This window comes from Sinohyriopsis cumingii, chromosome 12 (genome assembly GCF_028554795.1).
Source record: "Sinohyriopsis cumingii isolate HCF-2022 chromosome 12, ASM2855479v2, whole genome shotgun sequence".
Lineage (NCBI taxonomy): Eukaryota > Metazoa > Mollusca > Bivalvia > Unionida > Unionidae > Sinohyriopsis > Sinohyriopsis cumingii.
The window spans coordinates 67,790,953-67,811,565 of NC_142972.1; the positions used below are offsets into that span (position 1 = coordinate 67,790,953).

A 20,613-nucleotide genomic window follows, 5' to 3' on the forward strand; every position below is an offset into this window, starting at 1 on the left:
TGACAAGTCAAGGAAAATTGGTGGTGATATCGCTACTTCATTAGGAAAATTACCAGGAACTCCTTGGGCTAAATATCCAGGAGAAAACATTTCCCTGGATATAATTATTGTGGTCCTGGTAACCGACTTGATATCCAACTTGATAACTAAGATCAACCAAGACCTGGTGAATATCCTATAAATGATCTGATAAAGCATGTCACGTTCATGATGTAGCATATAAAATCAAAAACCTAGAAGATAGACATATTGCAGATGTGAAGTTGATTCATTCATTAAATTCCATAAAGAATAAAAATATCAGAGAAACATTAGCTAATTGGTTGGTAAGATCTGCGATGAAAGGTAAATTATTATTCGGAGCTGGTAATTAATCAACAATTATTGTAATGGAATCGATTTAGTACAGCCCAAGAGGATATTGGAAAGGTAGAGCAGCTATAAGTAAACTCGCTGATGCAGCAAATGTCACATGTTCTGTCGCCCAGCATGGTTACCACGACAGGCAATATGGCAAATGTCTACCACGGCCTAAACGAATTCAGCATGCACATTTTGATATCAGCATTCCTAATGAAGTTCATCAGGCTGATATTTTATTTTTACCACATGAAATTATCAAAAGTGGAAGACGCCGATTAACGTACAAATACGCATTAACTGTCATTGACGTTCCAAGTAGATATAGAGAGGCAGAGCCATTATCAACTAAAACAGCAACTGAAGTTGTATCTGCTTTTGAACGAATTTATCAACGAGGACCATTACAATGGCCACATTTACTACAAGCTGATACTGGCAAGGAATTTATTGGTGCAGTATCATCGTTGATGAAGCAACATAATATCAAAATCAGACGAGGACATACTGCAATTCATCGTGATCAGGCAATTGTTGAACGATTTAATTGAACACTTGCTGAGCGGTTATTTGGATATCAGTATGCGAAGAAAATAATTCAGGATACGAGATCTCGCGACACTGCATTTGACCACTCGACACGATCATCGACAATCCAAACCTTAGTATCTTTGATGGTTAACCCCTGAGATGAGTGAATTTTCATTGCGTATCCTAACGTTCACGGAGATTTACCAGCGTGTAGCGCATCTTCAACAACACTGACATCAACTGCGACAACATAATTTAATACGAGATTCTATTTCTCAGTCTGTCCTGGTATATCAACGTCGATATTCTGTCGTCGTGTATCAGCTGTTCTATAACACAATGGTACCCGTAAATCCGAAAACTGTTCTTTATGCTTTTCAAATAACCGCTGTTGAAGTGTATCACGAACTATCTTTCTACTTGCCACTATCAAATCATTTGGTCTCCACACTTGCAGAAAGTCGTTCATGGAAGTTTCTGAAATTATTTTACGCATTACTTCACACTGAGTTTTATTCGGTTGTAGTTTGATTAATTTCTTAAACGCCCTTAATTCTACATCAAGAGATCTATGATCATCAGTTATCTCCTCGTAATAATCCACAAAATTCTTTAGCCACTCGTGCGGAAATGGCCAAACAAACGGCGGTGGTTGACCATGATCTCCGCACATGACCACAGCTGTATTTTTTCAATAACAGCCAATCGAGAAACATTTTTAATGTATCTAGCAACACTGTACATATCTCGTCCCAAATAATAATTTTTGGAACATAGTTCTCTCCCATTCGATCAGGAGTCAATGTTTCACCGTTGTATCGAAAAAAGCTGTGATAAGTACATGATTGCACTCCTCGCTGTTTCATTTCTCTTGCGAGTCTGCGTGTAGGTGTTAAAACAACCATATCTTTCGAACTCTGTCGAAATAATTTGATCGCTTGAGTCGTCTTACCAGAACCAGCCGGTCCGTTTAGATAAACAGTCTTGTGTCTGGATACTGGATCATACACAGATGCCGCAGGCGATAATTCTGATATCTGATTATTTTTGTAATAAATATCTTTAATCGCAAAATATGCGGATTCGGAATAATTATATAACATTTCCTGTTTTATTCTCCATTCGCCCCATGATGCATCAGTACTTCAAAAACGAGTCAGTAATTCTGAATATTCTTTTTTCGATATAAAATGAATCCGTAGCAACCCTGACCGCAGTACAAGGGAATCTATTTGTCATCGATAATAATTTTATAGAAACATAAGCGAGCATTAAGGATCTTAAATCAGTAAACTGAGGTGATTCACCATCAATATAACCAACAATTGTACCTAACCGTGTTCCGTCAGATAAATAAGCGTTTTCTCGACTTACAAATATATTTCTCTTTGTTGCATCAGCGATTATAAAATTATATTCAGTATCATCTAGAATTAGTCGTGCATAATGTCTTTTGTGATCATATGCCCCACCTTGAGTAAATTTACCGATTATTCTTCGACCGAGATCTTTTGCGGTTTTATCATCATCAGGTGGTGGTAACCAAACTTCGGTCTGCTTCCTATATGATATAATTGCCTCAGTTATAATCAGCGATATCAGTATTTTACAATCAATCATATATCGTAATAAAACTATTGGTGTCCAACGTTTTCTGAAAAGTGCCTACCAAGCCAAACATAATAGATCGGATGAAGACCCATAGCAAACTCGAATGATACAATACGAGCGAATCCGATTATATCAAAATCAGGTAGTGGTCTATTTATCGATACTCTAGTCATTTCGTTTGTGGGGTGTCTAAATCTTTTAAAATATCCAGAACATTCTCCGTAACCAAGACAACTTCCCGGATAACACGCAACCATAGAAATAACGTCGTTGTGGTCATACTCTATATTCCACAATCCACCGTGTCCGTATTCACAGCAACTTAATTGTACGTCTTTCAAATCGTGTTGGCTTCCACGAATTTTTGTCTCTTGCAAAGTGAGCTGCAGCACATGGAACTGTAAAACAATTATTTCGTAATTGCTCAATATCTTCTGTTGAAACTTTCTGCGCAAGATTTTTCATTTATTGTTGGAGAGATTCTTTACGATATATTTCGCCGTTAGGTCGTACAAATTAATCATATTTTTCATCATCGGAACTCTGAAATAGCCATACTGACAGGATCGTTTTTATTTATTTCGTGAATAAAGTCCAACATGTTTTTTCCAGGGTCTTTCTCTGGGTAAAATCTTATGGTTCGATCTCGTGGAAATATTGTGACTGCGCTGGTCCAGGCCTCGCATTATGATCAATAATTTCAATGGGAGCCCCTCTAGATTTATTCTTTGATTCATATAAAATCACCCCGGTTAACGTTTTTACTTTAATTGGAAATTTTAATTTCTTTCATAACTCTGCGTCTTCATTTATTGTAGCTCCGGTATCCTTGACAGATTCAGCCCATTTGTTTATTTTTTCACGTCGTATATCCGTTAACCCATTTCCACGCATCGCGTTTGTAAAATGTTCGATTACTCGTTCGGCTACACAATTCAGCCTTGACAGTTTCATTGATGCAAGATCATTAATGTTGGGGTTATCATTTAGCTGATAAATTACATAAAAACAACCGCGGTCAAAGGATACGCTCGAGCGTAATATGGTCTGTCAATTACAGTCAGCATTCCTGGCTTGGAATTTTTACTTAACACAGCGGTTTTTCCATTGGCAAGGACAGAGTCACGTTTGTCACGGACACTCCACTCAGCGAAATCCGTTTCTGCTTGCACAATAAACTTTATTCTGAAAAAAATATCATTGATCGTTCAGATAATCAATAATTCTTTTCCACCCGCTCATAGTTCATTCTGGCATCAATGACATTCTCGACCACGCGTGAGATGCCCTATCACCACGAAATTCTTTTTTAGCATTCCGAATAATATTAATCAGAATATTCGACGGACCGGCCAGAGTTCTCCTCCGTAAGTCAGGAGTTATTCTGTCAAGATCGAACCTGGATTTAGGAGACGACATTTTCCAGGACTCGATTGTAGATAATCTCTCAAACTCTTCCATATTATATTTTAGACAAGTATTTAAATAAAAAATATTATATATATAATGACTCAAATAACAAATCAGTTCAAGTGGTTGATGGTAGGGTCTTTAACCCCTTGTAACAAATCTTGCGTAAATGAATTCTGCGGACAACATTCGCAAAATGTGCAATGAGAACGTCTTGGTCCAAAGCCGTGTTTACGATGTGGTGTTGGATTTAGAGGGAAAACGCAGTTGTATGAGCAATGTAGTGCTAAAAGATATCGAGAACTAAAACGTTTTTATGATTAAACAAATAACGACCCTGACTCTGTCAAAGTTATAAGAAATCCTGAAGATTATATAGCTAGATCTGTAAAGACAAATTATAATTTAGACAAATAATATTATATATAAATGGAGCAAATAGAATTTGTCAGACATCCTGTCATCAAAAATTATGAAACATCTCGTGATGGTGTAACCAGACACTGTCGGCTGAAAAGGCCAGTTGACACTGTTGATAACGCTGGTCATCTTAGATTTACTGCTTGGGAAAGAGGTATTTCAATCATAGGTTCCTATTCGAGGCTTTTCATGGGGTGCTCAAAGATGGTCTTGTGATCGATCATATTGACGGACAAAAACTTAATAATTATTTACAGAACCTTCAAGTTATCACCCAGAGCGAGAATTCTGCACGTGGGGGGACAGGTAAACACAGAACGATTCCTAAGGAGGTTAAATCTTTTAATATTGAAACCTGTAACGAAATAATATTTCAGTCAATGACCGCAGCTGGTAAGTATTTCAGGATTAACCCACGCGGGGTAAAACGTGTAGCAGATAAAATAACCAATTTGGCTTTTTCACACAAGTATAATAATGGGATTTTATTTTTTATGTCCCAATCGTGTTAGATACAGACAACCGAGATAACTCTGACGCGGATATTTAACGTGGTTGATAGAAATCAACGAGATAGATTGCACAATAATATTGACTTGTAAATAAATATTTTTTTGCGTTTAATTCTCTCTTGTCATGTATTCCTAAAGTCACAAAATCTAATAGTTCAAGAAGAAAAAAAGCACAATCTGTAATACTGTAATGTTAATTCGACAAACCGTACTTATTTACTTCCGCCTTCAATATCGGTTTGTCGAGAGTGGCTCAATTATTGCTATACAAGAAAGTATCAGTTATATCCCTTGTACTTCCCGTTGTTTCATATCAAGGACTTCAGTACGGTATGTGTAATTATTTATTAACGATAAATAATATATTTTTTAAGAAACAATATTTTTGTTTTTCTTAATTCGTCCGGTTTCCTGGTTCATCTGTATTTTTTCTGCGATTATATTTAAGAAAAATACAAGATCGAGTCACACCATTTGCTGAATTATTTTCAGGTATATATATTATCCAGAAAATAACTTACTAAATGCAGCAAGAACCTAGCGATGTGACGCAACCAGGACCATTCTAGAGGTTTCCATCCCTTGCCGCGGCCGGTCACAGTTATCAGCGTGGTTCTATTCCCACTCATCACAGCCAACTATTCAACTGTAAGGGACCTTTATGTTGTTGTTGTTGTTGTTGTTGTTCTGGGGTTTAACGCCATTTTTCAGCACACGATAGGCTATACATGGCGGCCAGTATTAATGGTGGAGGAAGAACCCAGGAAAACACCAGAAAGAACCACCGACCCACGAGAAGCTACTGGCAAACTTTCTCACAAACCCACATTAGCTGAATCCTAGACTCGAACCGCCGCAGACAGAGGTGAGATGGCAGTGATCCGTAACGAAGAGCGCTTTAGACCACTCGGCCAATCGGGGCCCTGGGACCTTTATGAACCCACAGACTAAGGCCAAACTATCATTCCCTTCCCCTGGAACAACTAGCAGGCTGCGGTGCAGTCAGAAACAACTAACTTCTTTAATCTGACTTGTTAAGTAGAAATACGTTTATATTGCGTATTTCTTCGGAAATTGCGTGTGCAGAACTGAATTCGAGTTGTATCTTGCGATCCAACATGGGTAACTTTATAATAATTTCTAAAACATATATCTGTCAGTTGTCTCCGTAGCTCATTGCTAAAGCACACAAGTCTGATACTCGACGACTGGCGATCGAGTCCCATGACTGACAACTGTCGATGGTTGCGCATAGTTCGCGATTTTTATATACTCACCTCAATACGAAACTCAACAGGAAAAAACACCCCCTCACACCATGTCTCTACGAGGTGGGTGCTCATTTTGCACTCTCCCGGGGTTGATAATGGGTGAGGGTGTGCAAAAATCTGTTGATCGTAGGGAATGGCTCCCGTGTATGTTGTGCCATCCATAGAATTAAGTTAATGTTGTTTCGTCCATAGGATACGTTAATGTTGTGATGTGATATAATTAAATCAAACAATTATGCTGATTCGTCCTTAGATCTAAGATTGTATATATTTTGTGCCCTCTGAACCTTCTAGAATGCTGTGGCAATCTAGGAGTTCACATGGGATTTGTTTCTTCGATAGATCAAAGATTGTTTATATTCGTGGTCTTTGTGTTGTGTAAATATTTTTTCTTTTAAATATATATCATATATTGCATAATGAATTACTAAAATATCAATGATATTATTTCTGCTATTAAAAATTAAACGGCATAAATATATCTGATGAACTAATTCCTAAAAAAAAATTATTTCTGATTTTGAAACATTACAAGAACGTAAATATGAATGTGGATACACGCTACCATCGGAATACAAGTTCGTAAAACGATGTTTCAGTCGTTAGCTACAGTAAAAGAAAATGAGGTGAGGGAATTTGTCCCCCTCTCTCTCTCTCTCTCTCTCTCTCTCTCTCTCGCAGTAGAAAAAATTAGTTCAGAATTATCTCGTGAATACGAAGCAAATAAAAACAATTAATACTCGTATAAGACAATTAAGAAAAATTATGTCAGATCGTGAAGCGATCCAAAGTAACTATGTTACTGGTGAACGTGAAAAGATTGACAAAGTCACTGAAAATGAAAGTTATGGTAAATGGGGTCCAAGTCGCTGATCACGTGTAATATTTATTTTTTTAAAAATTGATCTTAAAATATTTATTCATATTTATTTTTATTTAAATTTTTTTAAATTCTGATTAAAATATGTTTTGTTGATTTTGTTTGATAAATCCGAGATTTTTAATCAAAATTCATCGTTTTATCACTGATTTGTCAAAATAAATCAGTCAAATTACAGATTTTCATCGGGTCAAACCTCGAGCGATTCTCTAAATGATTTATCGATAAATTCTTGTATAACACACCTAAAAATGATGTTTTGCATGTGTGTTTGCTCCTTTTTTGACTGATTTTCGAGTAAAAAAAGGAAAATTTATCGATTTATCGATAAATCATTTAGAGAATCGCTGGGGATCTTACCCTCAAGAATTAGGAAATTTGACAGATTTCCTTTGACAAATCAGTGAGAAAACGATGAATTTAGAATAAAAATCTCGGAGTTGTCATAAAAAATAACAAACTTCAGAAGAAGAAAAAAATATTTCAGAACATATAAAAATCATTGTAATAAAAATATTGTCCGTAGATTCCCAAAAGTCAAGAATAAAATTCTTTGGATCATGCTATGAAATCAAAAAGTTATATATGATACTAAAATATCATGAAAATGGTTAAGATTAAAAATCTATGATTTTACATACAGATTTATATTAAGAAATTCTCCGCGTAATTGTAAAATATATTTTTTATGATTTTTATTTTTCTGAAATATATTATTTTTCTATGATTTTTATGGTTTCGAAATATTCTAAAATTTTGTTCTTTTTTCATGAAAATTAATCAAAATTCGTCGTTTTTTAACCTAGTTAAGTCGTTTTTAACCAAGAAATTCGCCAAATTTCCAAAATCGTGAGGGTCAAAACCCCAGCGTTTCTCTAATTGATTTTGATTTTTTGTGATTTTTTTGGTCTTAATTTTGTAGAAAATTCGCTAAAATTAATCATTTTATATTATATTTCACCCAAAAATCCTAAAATGAATTAAAGAAAATGGTGCTGAGGTTATTGCCCTCAAAATTTAAGAAATCTGACGAATTTTCCTTGACAATTTTCCACACCAAAAAATATTGTCATCAGAATAAAATAAATCTGATTTCACGTTGAGGTTGAAAATTGTTAAGATCAAAGTTCTACGATTTTACAAAAAAATTATTTTAAGAAATTCTCCACGCTGGTCAATTAAGTGTTCGGAATGGTCAGTAAGTTTGAAATATATTCGTGATAATAGATTATTATGACACCGTAGATAAACAGGATTGATCGGTTCTTGTACAATCAAATAGGCAGGAGGTACTTGCGGTGTAAATGTATAGAAAATATATCGTTGTTAAGCTTGATTTAATTTTTCAAGATCTATCTGATACTGCCATCAATTACATCACACACAAGATTGACTGCGATCGTTGAAGTTATATTAACAATTCCCTGTGAAATATGAATGCCGCCCCCGTAGGGATCATTGTCATGTTTGAGAATAACTGGAGGTGGAGCTATTCTTCTCCGTAACTCGACAATTTTAGGAAAGTTTTCATTGATAATATCATTGAGTGATTACTTTAGTCTGTCAGTGGCAAATTCTGGTATTACAAATGTTGGTAAAAAAATATCTGTAATCATATATGATTCCAGAAATAATTATTTATTTGTTGAATCATACACTACGCTATCATCAAAATCAATTATGTTTTTAATAATTTGTTTATTGATCGCATTATTTCTTGGTCGTCTTATGTCATACTGGTTAGTTTCAGGATGAACAGCGTTATCCTTGGCGAACATCATTGACGGTCTAGATGATCTAGTATAATCATCTGAATATCTTGCTAAACCTATTATCGTTGTAGCAACATCAACGTCTTTTTGAATTGTTTCAATATTTCTTCCATCAATCATGTAAGTGGCACTATCAAATAACGCCATAATACCATTGTTAACAAAACCAACTATGACATCAGCTCCATATGCTGTATTAAGAGGAACATCTGTTACAAGCTCTCATTCTACCTCAATAAAAGCCTCAGCGGGTAAGAAATGTCTGCTTGTATCTTGAACCTGTAATTCGATTCGACCACTTTGATTTGATTGTTTTGCGTCAAAAAAATAAAACTGATAATCACTTATCGATTCATCTTTGAGAACAGGTACGTCTATATCGAATGCAGGATCGGATACACGTTTGAACATATTATTATAATTGTTATCGTCTAACACGAAGACCACTTCCTGAAATAAAACTTGTATTTGTCGGTATAATTTCATCAGTTAACTTTGTAGGAACAACTTCATTAGCAGCCAGTTTCACTAGTTTTTGATTTGCGGCTTGATTTTTTATTTTCCTGACATTTGCGGGAATAACTTAAGCACTGGTGGTTGAGTTTTTCGTCGTATTAGTCGTGTTAGTCCTGATTGTCGAGAACGCTTTACCTGCGACATTACCAACTGTGCCAGGAATGTTTTCACGAACAAGTTCAATAGATTTCATTCCTAGTTATTTTGAAATCGGTATTGATTTTAGGGCTATTCTCGCAAATAAACCTTTAACAACATCGCCGAGTCCATCGCCGTAAACTGTTTCGTAAGTTGATAATCGTGAATTTACTGCCCTGACCATGATCGGTCCACGTTGAGCATTATGTATATTCATTTTTTATATATCTACTAGTTAATTGTTTAGTCGCTGCAATAATTATCAGTAATTTCATCAATAAAGGAACAATAAATACTGCGATCCATAATCCTGCTAGTGAATAATTTTCGAAAAATATCAGATATTTGATTAACGATTTACGGAGAATTATTTCCTGCACGTTTTCCTCCTATGAGAACTTCTAGTCGTTGCACGTCGTCGAGAATATTGTTAGGACAAGCAATAAGACCACTTCCAGGAAAACCGCTACCAGTAGCGCCGGGAGGATCATCATGAAATTCTTCTTTAGAATCTTTTTTACTTGATAAAAGAGACAATTTCTCTTTCCGCTCAGTTTCTCTCTAAGTCAGTTCTTCGTTTTTATGTCTCGCTGTTTCTACTCTTGTTCCATTGCTGGCAACACCCGTTCCCTTTCTTTTTAAAACTCTTAATCATCTACTGCGTTAATAAATAACGTATAGTTAGCATCACTGATTCGAGCCTGATCAGCTCCATGGTATATGCGATATATTCATTTGTACCAGTTATCACGACCTATAACATCGACATACTTGGATTTTAAAACAACTGCTCGGTGACCATAACTTTGCACAGCAAACCCAGCTAGCCAACCTAGGTCAAGTGTTTGTATATAGTTAATACCTTCTTCGGTAAATTTATCGTTTATATCAACTCTGGTCCATGCTTGTTCTGTTCTTACTTCTGGTATACGATCTTTGATATCTCTTACTCCAGTAGGAATTTCTCCAGTTTCATCGGTGGGAATTGGAGGATGAGCATTAGTTATTTTAGTTGGAAGATCTCGTAAAATCTTTTTCGTTTGTTTAGTTCTTCTTGTCATCTTTTCAGTTTGCTCAGCAGTTTGTCTTACTGATGGAAGAAGACCTTCAGCAGCTATTGCAACTCTTTCGGTAACTTCTGTAACGGGTTTAAATAACTGTTATATGCCTTCTGCAAATTCAACTTGTGCTTCTTGACACTGCTGTAATTATTGTCTAACAGAATCACAAACAGGAAGAAATTTTTTGATTGCTTCTAGTCTCTCTCTACTAATCTAGCAGTGTGAGGTTCTTTAGCTGGTGGCGTTATTGATATGATAATGATTTAATTATAGCAGAAGAGAGGGTGCGACCCCAAGTTGGCTCAATTTCGTAATATATTTGCGCTTATCTCTGATTTTTCAGTCCGAGAAAAAAAAATAAACTAACCCAATTTAAGAAGGCTCACTGTGGTTAGAATACCTTGATTTTTAATGTTATTCACGCCATTTAATTAATTATTTTTATTTTGGCATTTGGACCAGTCAAAAAAGTGGTCTGTTCAACCTTTATCTGCTAAAGGTGTGATATCAATCACGTATACCGTTATTCAACCTACTGCTGTTCTTGATGTAGATGTCTATAATAAAAGTAAATCTTAGGACCAGGATAAGAGAGCAGAAAGATATATATCGTCCTTATTAAAGTTCATTTACGCTACACTCTAACATATGTTGAATAGATATCTAATGTTTATGCTTTGCGTGCTTATGAACAAGGTTGATTACGACGTGTTTCTTTAATTTAAACGTTGTTTTTGTTGTCAAGGCTGATGTTCAACTTGTGCGTGGACTAATGAGATTTATTTATACTCCAATTCAATGGAAAAGAATGGAAATACTGCGAAAGTTAACATGTTTCTACGATATATATATATATATATATATATATATATATATATATATATATATATATAAGAGAGAGAGAGAGAGAGAGAGAGAGAGAGAGAGAGAGAGAGCGTAGAAACAAACAGTCATAAATACATTTATTTATTTATAAAGGGCATACAAAATATCAATTTTTGTACTAAAATAGTTTGCAGTTTTATACAGCGCCTTAGTATTAAGGCCATTGGGATGCAAAAAGAATCTAAAGTATGAATCTAATAATTTGCTTCAAATAGTCTATTTATCTCTCCATACACAGTATAAATTAGGTAAAAAGCGAATATTGGTATTAACATGTACTGCAATTTTATAGGAAAAATGAGGATCCATACAATTTTTTTTATAAGAAAGCGATGATTATTCATACTTCGAGAAACTTGTTGAAGTGTTTGTCCAATATATATAATGTTACATTTTATTACAGATTATCCCATAAATCAAATAATAGTTGTTTGTTGAGAGAATAGACGTCTGCTAGCTGTTACGTTTAGATGATGAAAAACATATATACCTATACAAGATTTATCGGCGTTTATGTTGTTTTTAATTACAATTATATATATATATATAGAGAGAGAGAGAGAGAGAGAGAGAGAGAGAGAGAGAGAGAGAGACCAATTATCGGCGTTTGTGTTATATATATACTCATGGAAGTCGTCTTTAAAGACCTTTATCCCCCGGATGCGTTTAAGCGCTTACGGCAGTTACCCCCTAGATGCGTTTAAGCGCTTAAGGCAGTTAAAACTAATTTTTCACTGCTCGGTGTCAAATTTCCTTTTTGTTTTTGCATTTACACACATATACATACCTATGAGTATTGTTTTAATCACGATATTTCCAACTTGCAGAAATAAACAAGACTTTTACGGTCGGCTCCTATTATGCCTTTGAAGGGTCTAACATTCGCCACACGTGCGCGTACATATTTACAACTCACGTAGCGAGGAATACACAGATGATGGAGATAAATAGCTCAGTGTACCATCTGCTTGAGTTTGTCACTTATTCATTCGTTTACACTTTATATATCTTTATGCATTATAAAAAATAGTGTAATTACAGTGATCGGAGACGGTAAGGAAGCACAGTACGCTGTTTGATTACCAAAACGTCATTTCCTGCCAATTATTCTACATATTCTGACCATAACCTTTGTAATTGACAATCAAATACTTTATGTTCGTAACAATCTACATCATCGAAATTAGTGATCATGGATCATTTTTCTGATAATGGCAGCCTCAGTCGGTCACAAGTGTAGAGTGTCATTTGTGTGATGTATCTGGTATGCGATTTTATTTTATTTTCCTATTGTTCAGTCCGATATCCATCAAAAAAAGAATGGTTAACCATCCCATACACTAACTTTCTTCTACGTAACATTTTATATTCTCTTCAACTTTTCTTTATCTATTTCTACCCATATTAATATGACATTCTTTTCAGTTATATTTACATCACTATTAATTCCATATTTATATACTACGGAATGCCAGACTGTACTTTTCCAATGAACACATTATTTAAACATACGCATGTGTGTCATTCGTGATCATGAATTAAATTTAGTGTCCATTAAATTGGAAGATACAAGCCTCTTAACCTTGACATTTATCCTGTTAAGTACATGTTCATTTGTAGTATTGTTTAAGTTACTGTTGAATCCATTTACCGCAGGACTTGCGGAGTTCTTTCATGTTTCATCTTGTGACTAATTTACTAGTCATCGCCATAAAAAAGTGTGTTTCTTTCACAAATAAAATGTAATATCATCTACGATATATACTGAGAAGAAAAAAATGTTATTTATGCTATTTTACTGTGGAAGTCACTGGATAGAGTGATAGTTGTTTGAAACGATTTTATTTGTTTTCCTCTGTGTGTTTGAAAGATACCATTATTTTCAAATTCGCGTGTTTCGAATGCGAATCTAAGGATAACATCATGCATCAAGCGACAACAAAAGAGCCATCTATTACGCCTTCGAACTTACAGTCTGGAAACTCTCTCCATTTTGAAATTAGTTTGTCTTTTACAGAACTGGTCTTTCGCTTTTCAAAATGAGAGAACTCACCGAATGATTCAGGAAAAGATTTTCTTGAACTAATTCGAAGAAATTCGATGTCAGATATTGCCGAAAAAGAACGATCTCGAAATTATAATACTTGAAGTATTTAGTTACATGATTATTGTTAACTCTGTGTATCTACTTCCATTTTGTATAATCTCATTGATTTACACAATCCGACCATGTATTCACGGCGAGGTCAAAGGTCCATATTGAATAATGGCCATTTTTAGCCCCCTCTCCAAATTTCTTTGTACGATATATGTTATAAATATGAGGTGGTTTGATTTAATTTCTGACATTAGGTTTTATTTTCATGGTTGTTAAGAAAATATCAGATTAGATATAAACATTTTTCATCTTTTCCGTGTATATTTGTCGTTGATGCTCTATATCCATACACTAATAACTAAATTTGAAATGACATTTATGTTCATATTTCTTCCTGTATCAAGTTGCATGAAACAATGTTTGAATTTCTTAAACAATGGCCAGAAATAAACCTGAGTAACATATCATGAACAAATCTAACAAGTCAAAAAGCAACTGTGCTAAGTGCCGTTGTAAAGGCAAGATAGTCACTGGTGAAACTGTAAAATCACAAAATATGCGTTTTGAAATCTTTTTTGATACGATTGAATATGAATACTAGATGTTTCAGAGATCTCTTACCGAAAATAGTGGTGTACGTCCTCTTCTTCTGGTAATGAAAGATGTTCTTTTGAAATAGTTCTCCTTAACTTCGTGGCAACACGCACGCACACACACTAACACAAGACTTTAACGTTTGAACAATTAAATGTAATGTGTCCTTGGCCAAAGGTTATCTATATCTTTTTATCATGAAAGTATCGATTTTTGGATTTCATAAGTCACGTTTATTTGCTTATTGCAGTGCTTTTTGCATTGAAAATTGTTTCTACCCGAATAAGGGTGCTAGCCAAGAAGATAACAAAAGGCAGAAACATTGGCTTTAACTTTTTATATTTAATTTTGAATACATACGGTCACAATAATGTATGTTATAGCTTATCTCCAAAAGCTTTATTTAGTGAAACCGTCGAACATGGACTAAAAAAGAAATACGATAGATTTATCACTTGAGAGATAAATACCGTGCATTACATAGACACACGTAATCCTTCACGTGAAGGTAGTGTCGGTTTGCAGGAAGAAAGTGTGCTTAAGGTCTGATCATAACTAAACATGTCTAAACTTCAATGTGCAGAGTGTAAGACATTACCGATATCCAACCCCACATTGTGTCGAGGCTATTAAAACATTCTTAACTGTGTGGACGAAGCTTTAGAACTTGTCCAGGAAAAAAATATGTCTTCATTTTATACAGCATAATTCACTTTCGAACGTAAAACTCTTGCACAACGAGGTGTTAAATGGTTCATATCACCGCTGTTTTGTTACCACCGAGAGAGAGAGGGAGGGAGGGAGGGAGGGAGAGAGGGAGGGAGGGAGAGTCATTCAATGGACATAAAAAACTGCTTCTATAATTAGATGAGCATGACATTATCTTATGATTATGAACTGTAACAAGTACTGTATCCTTTATGTGATAAACTGGCAATGCCCATGTACACTAAGCAATAAAATATTACCCATTATAACAGCCGCACAGTTTCTATTTACTTTTTCCTAATCCGCTCTGGCGCTCAAACAAAACTTTGAGCCATGTGTATAAGGCAAGCTACAATTTCTGTTGTTTTTCTTGAATTATTTTGAGTTCAATTCCGTTAGGAATGTAATAAAATGCAGTGACAATGCAGTTCTATTTACATGATATAGTGGTAGAGACGACGAAAGTATCAACAGTGCGACAGCAAGAAATTTATAACGCTACGTGTACCGTAAAACTCGTGAATTTTAATTTTTTCTGAATCAGCACCACCGTGATCCATGATGATACTGTAACAACACCTTTGGTCATAGAAAGGGAAATTTTTGGTGGAGGACGACGGCGCTCATATATAATTTGCATTATGAAGTTGGCAAATGCAGCATTTATTCTGTGTTATGTATATATATATATTTTGTAACTCTTTGCACATGATTGTGGCTATATTTTATGTAATTTCTATTCATGATTATAAATAGTAATGATCATATAGAGTCAAATTATTAGATAGTTAATTTTTGTACAGGGGTATAAAATTTTATTTTAAGATATTGCAAGCGAAGAATACGTAGGATCTTTAAATAGTTACTGGCGTTGGTTTTTACGACCATTAATAATAATATTATTAGTAAGACCTGTTAAGAGTTTGGGTTTGTTTCCCATTGGACACTGTGGTCAGGTAGGATTTTTAAAGAATTGAGGTATTTTTCTACTGAATGGGTTAGGTTACATTAATAGGTATTTTGAAATATCAGATTGGGTAGTAAGATCTATCACGTAGGGTACACTGCGAAATATATTCGTAACAGACTCTTGCAGGTATATATTAGGAGAGAAATGAATATGAGGATTCATTCCTATTTTGAATTCATTCCTATTTCGGGTTCATGTTTCATATGTTAAAATCACCAAACATATGTGTTTGATGTTGTATTTAGATAATTTGAGAGGAGACATTTGTTATGTTTCTTATGTTGAAATTACAAAGCTCTCATTCGACTAAAACACCTGGGACTCTTATGAATTATTCAGTGGAAATCTGGATAATGTCATTGTGATACGTACACTGGAGAATCTGAAATTCATTCGGAATAATCGATTCTTTTGGACTTGAATAGAATATTTTAGGATTATAGATTTAATTTATAATACTGTAATTTCCCCCTGATTTTCATTGTATAATTTTGATAATTAAACTATTTGCTACGTTTTCCAAAACTTGATGGTTTTGCTTCTTTCTATTACATTGTTTATAACCATATAATCGTAACAGAAATTGGGGGGAGGGTCCCGGTATACAAATTTCAAATATATTTCAGAAAAGTTAAAATTGATTTTGAAAAGTTTAATCAATTTCATTTTCAAATTAATTGTGATTTGTCCTCTGATTTTGCACAGTAGAACCAACAAGCTTTCATAATATCAGCAAGGCGGAGAATCTTTTTTCCATTCCAATGCAGGAAGTGTTGGACTGTTTAAGAAAAATGAGTTGAAATAGCTATCCAGCCACTATTATCTTTCGGATATAAAACCGTCTATGTCAAAACAGGAAATGAAAAACATTTTGGTCCAATATTCGATGGAAAAAGACTTTTCTGATCTAAGTGCTTTGGGATTATTAGTAAATCTCTATCTAGCTCTGAAATGAAATTAAAAGAATTGAAGTCAAAAAGTTAGATGGAAACAGAATTTGGAAACATTCATCTTCAAAAAAAAAACAGTAATGCTAATACAATGCCAAAAACATACAAAGAGAGAGAAAATCAAATTAAGAAAGAAAAAGAGAAAGAGAAGAGAGACCAATGAAGATGCAAATAAAAAAGAACGAGAAATGCAATTGCAAAACGAAAAAGAAGAAATGCAAATGAACTTGTAAATACAAACGAAATGAAAATGCAATTACAATTAAAAGTATTAGAACTGGCAAGCAAAAGATACTTTACTGATGAAAATTCACTTTTTGATGTAACCCAAAATATTAGGTTAGTACTCCTCTCTAAAGAAAAATATGTGTATAACTATTTTCCGCATTTTGAAAAAGAATTGCTAAAAATTTAAATGACACCTGTCTTTTCAGCTCCAGATTTCAAACAATTATTTGAAATGTTTGTTGATGCAAGTGATCTAGGGGTTGGTGGGGTATTAATTCAAGAAGACAACAATGGTGTCGATCGTCCAGTGTACTATTCCATTAAAAAAATACACAAGGACCAGAGAAATTATTTAACGATCGAGAAAGAGTGCTTGGTTGTAAGCTTGACTTTACAACACTTTGAAGTGTATATTAATTCTGCTCCATCTAAGATTATTGTATCCAATGATCACAATCCCCTTACTTTAATTAACGAAATGAAAAACAAACATTAGAGGTTGCCGCGATGGAGTTTGATGTTGCAAGAATATAGCATCGACAATTGGCACATCAAGGGAAAATACAACTGCATCGCAGGTACACTTGCAAGTGTATAAGGTTCTGTAATGCTTTAATTTGTATTAAAAAAAATTAGAAAAAAAGATAGTGTTATTTATCAGACATATTCCTGAGTAATTTTACTCTATTATCATACGTGTGTTTGTTTCAACTAAAACAGAAAGTTTTAATACATAAGTATTTCTTTTCTTTATGTCAGGAGGTGTTACGTATATCTATATTTTTCGTAACTCTTGGTATATGATTGTGTTTATTATTAGTAATTTGTATTCATGACTGTTATGTATATTTTAATTTAATTGTTTGTTAGTGTTTTTTTTTATTATTTCATTCATAATATTTTGTAATGTAACATTGTATGTTCGACTTGATCTTGTCCAAATTTGAGTTCATTACTGCTTTATCCGATTGACTTCCTTTATTTCACTTCATATAAACAACTAATACGTACATGTAAACAACTAATACGTAGCTAAATTATTCTCTATCTGTATGGGCTTAATCTCAGGATCTTTATTAATAGAAGAAGCAAATATGTTTATTTGGGTCTAAGATTTGGAATTTCCTGAGTGTAACCCAGGTTATGGTTCTGATTTTGTAAACATCGGGATCATTCTAGAAGGTTTCATTAGGTAATTCATTTTTAGAAGATGCAAATTGTGACCTGAGGTCAGGTTGAGAACTACATAATCTTGTAATTGTAATGACTTGGTCCTTTGTGCTTTAACATCTAGCATTTTCAAGTTCTATTATGGTGTGACCAGCTGAATTTTATTTTCTTTACATTATTGAATTAAAGTCATTATTGTCTCTGGAAATAATAAAGTGCTCTGATAAGATTCTTGGATAAAGACATTCACTTGAATTTATACATAATCCAAACCTGGAATTATATTAATGTGGTCCAACAAAAGACTTTTGATATATCAACACTCTATAAGCTATAAAATTCAAGTCATCGCCTTCAGTTTTTGGATTTCTTCAGGACTTGTACTGACCGCTCCGGTGGCCTTGTGGTTAGAGCGTCAGCTTCGAACGCGGGAGGTCATGGGCTCAATCCCCGGCCGAGTCATAACAAAGACTTATAAAAATGGTACTAACAGCTGCCTCACTTGGCGCTCAGCATTAAGAGGTTAGTGTTAGGACTGGTCGACCTGGTGCTATGATAATGTGACTAGGAGGGACACCATGATACATGTATGCGGCACGATGCCTCACTGCTAGACATCATTATAAACTGCCAAACTGCAGACATCGTAGCGATATGAGTGAAATATTGTTAAAGCTACGTTAAAAATTGAAATCACACACACGGGACTTGTACTGAGTTTTATTCAGCGCTTTAAATTACTTGGACTTATGACTGGAATTCTTGGATTATTTTGTGATTTAATTTGCAATACGGTAAACATTTTTTTCTCATTTACACTTTGTATGCTAGGGAAACAAATTATATCTGTTAAATTTTAATAAGCTAGATGTCTTTCACTCTTTTCTTTACTTTTTTAAGAGCATTGACTCGCAACAATGATAATAGTTTTATTTAAGATATTAAGAGTGTAGAATGCGTAGGATCTATAGATAATTGTTTAAGTTGGTGTGTACGACTATTAATAATAATATTAACAATAAGACCTGATGTGAGTCTGGGGTTGTTTCTCATCGGATAGGCCATTCAAGTGGGTTGATATACGAATTAAGGTATTTCCTATTGAGTGGATTAGGTCACATGAATAGGCATTTTGAAATATTAGACTGAGTACTAAGATCTATCACGTAGAGTATATTGCGACATATAGTCATAATATACTCTTGAAGGCGTATATAAGGAGAGAACTGAAAAATCAGAGTCATTCCTATTTCGGATTCCTTCCTATCTCTAATTCTTGTTTCATATGTTAAAACTCGGTCTACAGATGTGTTTGACGCTGTGTTTAGATAATTTGAGAAGAGATATTTGTTAGGATTATTCGTTGGAATTACAAAGTACTCCTTGGACTAGAACATGATCCTGAGACTATTGTGAATTATTCAAAGGAATTAAGGACAATTCCATCGTGATACGTACAGTAGAGGATCTGAAATTCATTCGAAACATTCTATTACTTTTTACTTGAATAGAACGTTTTAGAATTATTTCGGATTCAATTCATAATACAGTAAGTTCTCTTACATTTTCAATTTGAAACTTTGATAATTAAATGATTTGTTAAATTTTACAAAAACATTTTGGTTTTGTTTCTCTCTGTTACATAGATTATGACAAAAAAATTGTAACATTCTGCAATTTTCAACACCAGCCCACGTTCGAGTTTCATTTTTCTGTATAAAATAAAACTCTATAAACATAATGAAATTTGGGGAGGTTTTTTTTAAATCTTGAATAAAACGACTAGACAAAGAGTCACAAAATGTACATATCTATTTGTTCATAATAGCGGGGATAGAAATCAATCTTTATTCAATGCATTTCAGCTTTAACTGGTTTCTCGATTACTGAGTGAAGATAGGGTTACTGGTCTGTATACTAACGCAAAGACTACTATAAATTGTAAAGCAAATGTGTTAATCAGGTCGAGTAGTTTCGATGTTTGATAATGAGTTTAGTGTTTCATTAAAAAGGGCAATCAAATCTGAGCACAAACAGGGTATATCATGTTTCAGTGACCACACAATTGCTTCATCTTTATTTTGTTGCAAGCGTATCCTTGTGACCCTGGTATTCATAAAAAGAAACAAAATAATGTTAGAATTCATCTGAAACTAAGGTCGCCAAATCAAAGGTAGCCAAACGTTATATATGGTTATAATCGCTAGATGCACCCTTGTAATGACTTGATATAATCCTCAACTTATCTTTTTATCTAGCCATCAGATTCTTGCTCGATTAGTACTGATACGTTCAAATAGACTATATTTATCTTGATAAGCTATATAAGTTTTTATTTCTTAAGCAGAAGTTAGAAATTATACCCGTAATCGAGCAATCTTGGCATTAAATCACTTTCGAAATTCATGACAATTAAACAGTATTCAAAATACCTTTCCAACCCTACGTTGCTTACTGGAAACTCTGTGCGCCTTTTTCCTAGAAAATACATTGTCCCTTCGGGTTCGATTTCCCTATCCTGACAATAC

The 20,613-nt window shown here is 34.2% G+C and overlaps 2 protein-coding genes across 6 annotated transcripts in view; both read right to left on the reverse strand.

Annotated features, from left to right (window-relative positions):
- The window catches only part of LOC149786644 (thymidine phosphorylase-like), a 37,605-nt gene extending 23,372 nt beyond the window's left edge, over nucleotides 1–14,233 (reverse strand). Inside the window, exon 1 of one of the 3 annotated variants that reach the window (XM_089977170.1) lies at nucleotides 14,087–14,233. The gene's annotated coding sequence lies outside the window, so the exon portion shown is untranslated. The remainder of the gene's footprint in view (nucleotides 1–14,086) is intronic. The other 2 variants (XM_089977171.1, XM_089977169.1) reach the window with 2 other exon arrangements.
- Nucleotides 14,234–16,374: 2,141 nt separating this feature from the next.
- LOC149786645 (thymidine phosphorylase-like) overlaps nucleotides 16,375–20,613 on the reverse strand; it is a 56,152-nt gene continuing 51,913 nt past the window's right edge. Inside the window, exons 8-9 of one of the 3 annotated variants that reach the window (XR_016424996.1) lie at nucleotides 20,518–20,603; nucleotides 16,375–16,683 (exon numbers count right to left, since the gene is read on the reverse strand). Coding sequence is in view for 2 of the 3 variants with exons in the window: in XM_089977164.1 (XP_089833290.1) it covers nucleotides 16,678–16,683 (6 nt within the window). In the remaining variant the exon portion in view is untranslated. Of the gene's footprint in view, nucleotides 20,604–20,613 lie in introns of all 3 variants that reach the window. The other 2 variants (XM_089977167.1, XM_089977164.1) reach the window with 2 other exon arrangements.